The sequence below is a fragment of the Oxyura jamaicensis genome, chromosome 10 (assembly GCF_011077185.1).
Source record: "Oxyura jamaicensis isolate SHBP4307 breed ruddy duck chromosome 10, BPBGC_Ojam_1.0, whole genome shotgun sequence".
Lineage (NCBI taxonomy): Eukaryota > Metazoa > Chordata > Aves > Anseriformes > Anatidae > Oxyura > Oxyura jamaicensis.
Window position 1 is genome coordinate 13277460 of NC_048902.1, and position 7368 is coordinate 13284827.

The window sequence follows — 7368 nt, forward strand, 5'->3', positions numbered from 1 at the left end:
GCTGTACAATGTGGAGGAAAAATAAAAGTTAAAAAATGAGTAAGAAGCCACCTTTAAAGCCTGCCGTGGACTCACCGTTGTCGGGTCTCATTTGTCCCACAGGTCTCCGGATGGGCGTCCCAGACACCACGACGGAAGATGCTCGGCCATGATAACCCACGGGTAAGTGCAGCCTTGTGAAAGAGCATCACGGAGTATGGGTTAGTTCGGGGAGCATCACCACCCAGAGCGCTTCTGGGGGCAGAGGCACCTCAGGGTGTGAAGTTTGAGGCCTGAACTCTGATGGATGGGCACAAACAATTGCACCTTCCCTGCTGTGAGATAAAGATGGGAACAAACTACAACCCTGCATCCATGTAGCTGTGCTACTGCCATGCCACTGCTCCCCTAAGTTCCTCAGAGTTTAAACCTTGGTTTCTTGTCATATGGCAAAACAATTTCTTAGGTAAATATGCCCTTGAACCAGAGGTGTGCATTGCCATTGGTGCGGCTGCTGCACCTGCACAGGCTGGGGAAATGGGGCTTTTGCTTCTCTTCTTGAGCTCTTGACAAACTCTCAAAGTTCACAGTTTCTTGTCCACTGTGAAATCAGTATTTTGCGGAAATACCCAGACCTTTAAAAATGTACATATACCTACAGAGGAGCGTACAAAACAAGGTGCCCCAGGGAACCACCTGTGTGACCCACCAGTTGGGCATCAGCGCGTTCTCCTTGCCCCGGAACATGATCCCAACATTCGTGGCATGTTGTCGTGATGAGTAGAAGTCCGTGTAATCTCCTGCATGGAAAAAAGGAAAAAAAAAAGAAAAAAAAAAAAAAAAAATGGATCAACGGTGGGAAAGCCCATCATTCACTGGGTCTAAAGCACACGATATGTGATGAGAAGAGCAGGAGGGGATGCAGGGAGTGAAGCGGAGCCATTCAGCATCTCACATGATTACTACGGGGCTGTGATGAATAGCATAAGGGTGGTGATTAATGTGGTTCGCCTGGAAAACGATGACAAAACCGGCTCCTTTTTTGGTTTCCAGACCCCGCCGGCGAAGACAACCCAGGGGCTGGCGCGGGGCGGGCGGCTGCTGCCCTCTGCTGCCGCCGCTGCGAGCAGCTCGGCGGCCTGGCGTTCGTTTGCAGCCTCGGTGTGTTAATTTGCAGCCTCGTTGCATTATTTTGCAGCCTCGGTGTGTTATCTCGCAGCCCCAGCAGGGGATACAGGCAGTGCTCGCTCTCAGAACAAGCAAGACTGGAGCACAAAGACATAAACGCTGCAGGAAGCTAAATAATGTGCAGCTGCAAGGTGCTGGCAAGGGGATATTGCCAGGGTCATGCTCTCACTAGCAGCGTGCACGGGGTCTGCAATTCTTCACCGAGCTGTCTGCTGGGGAAGCATGGGCCTATTCAGCCTGGCACCTTTTGCAGAAGTTGTCACGGTTCCTGCAGGAGAGGGCACAATGTCCCACAGCTGCGCTGTGCTCCACAGGGGTCAGAAGACTAGTGAAGCAGTGTTTGGTAGGGAAATGGGCAAATTCACATGATCCGGGGATGGTCACATCCCTCCAGTGATTTTGGTCGAGCTGGTTTTGATTCAGATATAAATTTCTGTCAAAATCATGAAGATGCTTCTCATTCCAAAAACAGTCCACAGCCTGACGTGGGCTGGGATGCAGGGTAACAGCCTGGCGGCAGGGACTCATGCTTGTTTATGAGGCTGTGCCTGAGTATCTGGCTTGCAAAACTTTGCAAAATCTGGATTATCTTCTGATGACAAATGGGGACAATGTTTGAAATCAAACTAGTGTTTCCTGCCTGGCTCTAATCACAAAGGCCTTTGGTGATGACAAGAGTTTTGTGGCACCAGACAACCCTGATTTAGTGAAAATCCAAGAATTTTCTGGCTGCTATTGAGCTTCCCTGGGTTTTTCTATTCCTGTGCCGCAGACAGCACCTACCATTCATTACATACAATAATCTACTTCTGGCTCCTACAAAGCCCACTCCCTGTCGCGGCTCTGATCTGTCTGAGCAATCTGGACATAAAGCAGCTCCTCTGGGCAAGAGCAAAGCGCAGTGCCGAGCAGCCAGCGGCTCCGGGAGGCTTACCGATGTGTGCTGGCAGGTGCATGGTAGCAGAAGCCTGAGGTACAAATGCTCTGAAAGGAAAGACAAAGACTTCAGCTCTCAGCAAAGTTGAGGCTCTCACCCTGAAGTGGTTTACAAGCATATAAGGGACTTAGCATTTCTCTCTAGCAGCTTCATCTTTAATTTGCTTTGCCAAACCTTGCAGTGATTCCTTTCTAGTTTGGGGCATGCAGGAAAATTTGGACTGCACAGGCTGCTGCTATTGAGAGGGTTACGACCAAAAGCAGCACCCATCACGGTGAGCAAGGGAGGTGAGAAATGGATGCAGGAGCAGGCTGTTTTGAAGAAACATGCTCTGTCCTCTGCCTTCAAGGAAGGGGTGAGGCTGTGTTTTGTGGCTCTGGGGGTGTGCGGGGAAAGTCCCTGTGGGAAGCAGAGCTTCAACAACTCCCTGGCACGGGCACCACCTAGCAGGACAGGGAGGAGTCCCCTGCCCTGCCCTCCCCTCCTGCACCAACGCACTGCCACGTGTCTCAAGCCACTTCGCCCCAACAGGCTGGGTTTTGGCGAAGTGAGATGGCTTCTGGGGGCAGCTGGAGGGGCGCCCCCCTGGCAGAAGAGCCACAGCCTGGACAGACAGAGCTCTGCTGAGAGGCATGGACTGGAGGCCTTGAGGCTACCTCCCGAGTGGAAGCCGTGGTTGCCACAGCGTGTGTGGAGCCCCAGGTGTCCCCAGAGCCCAGGAGCCCAGCTCGTCCCTCCGTAGGGATGCAGCAGATCCAGGCACGCCCCAGGGCGTAATCTCCGTGTTCCTAAGCAGGGGCTGACACCCCGGATCTGCGGGCGGTGAGAGGATTAACCAGCGACATAACGAGGAACAGGAAGCTCTCAGCAGGCCCCAACGCTGGGTTAAGTCCCCCTCAGATGGCGCCTGGACACCTCGGGCCCGGCGCTTGCTCACCGTTTCCTCAGGCCCGCGTTGTCCCGCAGCGTTGGCTCGGCGGCTGACAGCAGCGTCCGCAGCAGGGCCCGGGCTTCCCTCCAGGCCGTGGGGCCCAGCCCCATGAAGGCGTTGAGGGTGGGCTGGGGGGTGACAGAGAGGAGCGGGGAGGCAGATAACAGACTGTGCTTCGCTTCATAAAAAGGCCCTTCGGGTCCCAAAGGCCCCCACTGCCCTGGCTGCCTCCACAGTGATGGGTTCTCCCTCAGAGCAGAGCACAACCGATGGAACAGGCCCACATTCCCTGAGGGGGAATTTGCCCCAGATTTGGGCTCTGCCACAGAGATGTGCCCCCCAGCACCAGACTGGGAAATTTGGATTCCTGTTTCTGCTTTGGATTCAAAGCCGAAGTTTCAAAAGGAAAGCTGCTAGTGCTGCTCTGCACTGTGCTAACCAAACGGATGGAAAAGGCCTTATGGTGGTCTGAAATAGTTTGCTAATTTTAGATGTTTCTCTTTCACCCCTCCAAGTTTTGGGTGATGTTGCTTCATCATGCTGCTCTTTGACAGTTACACCAGGCTAAAACTGGACCAACAGAGCTTCAGTGCTCAGTAAAAGCCACCATTTCCAGTTCATGGCCTACATCTCATCGCTCATCGCTAACAACTCTCATGGATATATCTAAAAAGCATGCAGAAAGTCAAACAACAGACTCTGTGATAAATACCTGATCAAAGACATGCTGGTGTTTGGCAAGAGCTGGTCCATTGAACAGATGCTTGATGACGCTGAGATCCAAAATCTGGTCTCCAATCGCTACCCCAATTCTGTGCCGAGGCTGCAAAGCAGTGAGAGCAGGGGGAAGAGAAGAAGAGTTTATGCTTGTACCCAAAGATCATCCAAAGAGGGCATGGGGGAACGCAGTGATCACAGGGAGCTGGATTCATCAGGGACAGGGGCTCAATGTCACAGCCATTTGCTACTGACAGCTAGCAGAAAAGGCTGGCTGATGAAAAACATTAAGGCTTGGAGGTATCATCACAGACTCGTCGCCGACTTGCAGGGTAGAAGAGCACATTCCCCTCATCCCAGCCTTTTGGGGGAAGGAGAGGACAATAGAGAGGTTTCTAAGGAAGATGCTATTTCTCCTCCAGGTGGGGAACAGCAGCATAGACACAATGGGAAGGATTGATCTCATCCTTGTGTGCGTATTATTAGAAATAAATTGGTGTTTCTACACTCCAGCTCCTCCTGAGCTGAGGAAAGGTGCTCTGTGCTCCACTGCAGTGCATCGTGCTCAGCCACGTTATCCCTGCATAAGGTCGAAGGAGGCTGCCCTGCCTGGAGCATCCTCACAGCACGGCAGCAGTCCACCACTTGAAGGCAAACCCTGGTGTAGATCCTGACTGTAGGAAGAGCTCCCCGTGCATATGGGAGATTGCCATGGATGCATTTGCCTGCCAGATGCACGCGGACAAAGACCGCGTTCATTTGTTGCAGTCCTTGCAGGGTCTGCGCTGGGTGCGTGCTGAGCCTGCGGTGCCGGTGCCGGAGCAGCGCAGACTGTCCCACTGCAGCTCTGCCACAGCTGGGTGGAAATTATAGAAACACTGCTGCGTTCAGAGACAAAATTTCAATTATTTGTGCCTTTAAGCAAGTAGAGACAAACTGGTCACAGTCGTCATGAAAACTAGATTAACAAAATGGGAAAATCATCTCTGAAAATCCATGCTATTAAACCTATTTTTTAGCCTTAAATTCCTAAGCAAGATTCCAAATATGGTAAGTATTTATTCAGCAAACATTCCTGCAGAAAACTCTAAAGGTCATATCAGGTTAATTTGTAACTGGGATAGTCAGGAATTACATCAACTGCTTTAACCTGGAATTGTTGGAACATTGTGCCACTTTTAAAACATTATTGTCCCAAATAATTTCTGCCTTTTAGTAAGATCTTGGCAAAGATGTTTTCTTCAGCAAACAGTCACTGGAGAAGGTGGAAAAATAATCCAAACTTGTTAGATAACAACATGCACATCTAGGAAGAGATTAAATGAACCATCTCATTTTATCTTGGGAAAATACCAGATCAGAAAACACAATCTTTGAGTTTAAATTCTTTTTTTGAACCAGTGCTGATAAGCGGAGACAGCAGCAAGCAAGAGATGATAACGAAGTTTCAGTTAGCAGTCCTCCAGCTTTTCCTTCCCAGAAATCACACTTTTTATCCAGGGCACATTTCAGTGGCTCTGGCCGGTCGGGTGTCTGCAGGTCTGAGGTCGGCAGTTGGCCTAACTGGGCTCAGCACATAGGAACTGGGAGCCACCTTCTTTGGAAAAGGCTGAGCCACATTTTCTTACATGACAGATCAAATATAAGGCCTGACCCTGGCTCACGATGTAGCCTCTGGGCATAGCAGTTATGGACTTTAGCACATTTAACACATTGCTGCAATGCTGATGCCCAATAAACCACAACTGGTCAGCTGCAGAGATGGAACGACATGCTTTGTGCCCTGCTTAATGCTTCTGCACCCAGCTCTACCAAACTGATGAAGAGCAGGCTCTTAAAGGAAAACAGAACAAGGCACTCACTTGAAAATACAGCTATTACAGGACAGAATTAATTTTTCCCCCTATGCCAGTTCATATTGTGCAAACGGGACTGGATGCTACAGAGTTAATGGCAGAGGAAATAGATATTTAATGTGGCTTCTTGAGGGTGAGGGTGTAAATATACCCAATCACAAAGAAAATGAGGAATTGAGTTCAAAAAAAAGTCATCGCAAACAGTGATGTGAAAGGATCAGATTTAATGATTTTACAAAAAACAAACAAAACACTAACAGTCAAAACCACACAAAAACTGTATGATGTATTAGCCAAAACACTCTTCAGGTGTGTTAACACTTTCTCTTTCTTTTGCACAATTTCAAGGAAGCTGTCATAAAAATAACCACATTAAGCAAAAAGACAACGTGCCAGCTACAGCCTCACTGTCAAACCAGGAAGCCTGCACCGATGTCCCAGCCTGTCAACCTTTTCCTTATCCCACGTTGCTGAGAATTTCTCCTCTTATTCATAGGCTCCAAGCAGTTACAACAGCCCCAGTGCAACGCATGTTGTTACTCACCTCCTCCTTAGTGGAGAAAACCCCATAGGGGAGATTTTGGAGAGGAAAATCTGAGTCCTTGTCTACCTGGATGAAAGACATGCTGAACACCAGCACTCCCTGCTTATGAACCAGAGCCCCGACCTGCCAGGCTGCTGCGCTCCTACCTAGAAGGAAGAACCTCTCCAGATGTCGCAAAGGGGAGCACAGAGGCACCAAATCCCACCCTCCGTCCCCAGCCCCAAACCAATCGCAGCCCCGTCTCCATCCCACCCCTCTGCCTGCTCCTGCTGGCAGCCACCGCGGTTAATTAGTGCCAGAGGTTTGTGTGAGTCAGCAGCTGGTAACTGTTCCTGGCGAGAAACAGGCTCTTCCTGCTTGATAAACCCTTCCGTGAAACCAGGGCCGCCTTTTACCGGCTGCATCCTTGCGGGTGGCCGCATCCCATCAGACGGCTCCGGCCGGTGCGGTCAGAGCAGGGACACGCTGCTGGTTTGCCTCCCGTGGGTTGTGTACCTGCCGGGGTGACGGCAAGATGATGATGCCCGCGTCTAACCCAGATCGAGCAGGGCATCTCCCAGGAGCCCTGCAACCCTGAGAAAGTTGCACAACTTGCACCTGAAACCGCACTTCATGTGCGTAGCAGTTTTGTAATGCAGTACCCGAGCCCTATTTTCCCCAGATAGCCCCAATTGCTTAAAAACATGTACAAACAACAAAAAAAGAACAGGGAGACTTTTGCCTTTTTCTGCTCCCAGCCCCAGCTTGTACCTACCCCTGGGACACCCATATGCAGGAAAATTAGAAACCAATGAGGGAGTATCTGTGGAATTAAAACTAAATAGCAAAGACCACCCCTTTTCAATAAAAAATTAGATGGGTTGCGACTGCCAAGCCCAAGAACTGAGTCGCTGCTCAACTTTTTAATTTTTTTTTTATTTTTTATTTTTTGGCAGAGAAGACTCATTAGAAGAAATGCAGCAAGCTGTAGAGCCAGATATTCAGTGTAAGATGACACAACACCATTGACAACAACCCATCTGTGACAGCTCTTCCCTCGTGGAGAAGAAAGCTCACATGGTGCTGTCTGGCATGGGGTCTTATTTAAAAGAATACAATGCCTAGCACTGACTCCTGTAAAATTTCCTGTAAGCAAATTCAGTATCTTAGGTACAACTCCACTCCAATGATTGTTTAAAACGTTTAACACAATGAAAAGGGTTTTTGCCAAGCTTAG

General features: G+C 49.8%; 1 protein-coding gene across 2 annotated transcripts in view; it reads right to left on the reverse strand.

The window, feature by feature from the left end:
* The window catches only part of FAH (fumarylacetoacetate hydrolase), a 32273-nt gene extending 25906 nt beyond the window's left edge, over window positions 1–6367 (reverse strand). For both annotated transcript variants that reach the window (XR_004753468.1, XM_035335418.1), the window contains exons 1-6: window positions 6153–6367; window positions 3748–3858; window positions 3042–3163; window positions 2102–2151; window positions 689–779; window positions 76–173 (exon numbers count right to left, since the gene is read on the reverse strand). Coding sequence is in view for 1 of the 2 variants with exons in the window: in XM_035335418.1 (XP_035191309.1) it covers window positions 76–173; window positions 689–779; window positions 2102–2151; window positions 3042–3163; window positions 3748–3858; window positions 6153–6233 (553 nt within the window). In the remaining variant the exon portion in view is untranslated. The remainder of the gene's footprint in view (window positions 1–75; window positions 174–688; window positions 780–2101; window positions 2152–3041; window positions 3164–3747; window positions 3859–6152) is intronic.
* Between the last annotated feature and the right edge of the window lie 1001 nt (window positions 6368–7368).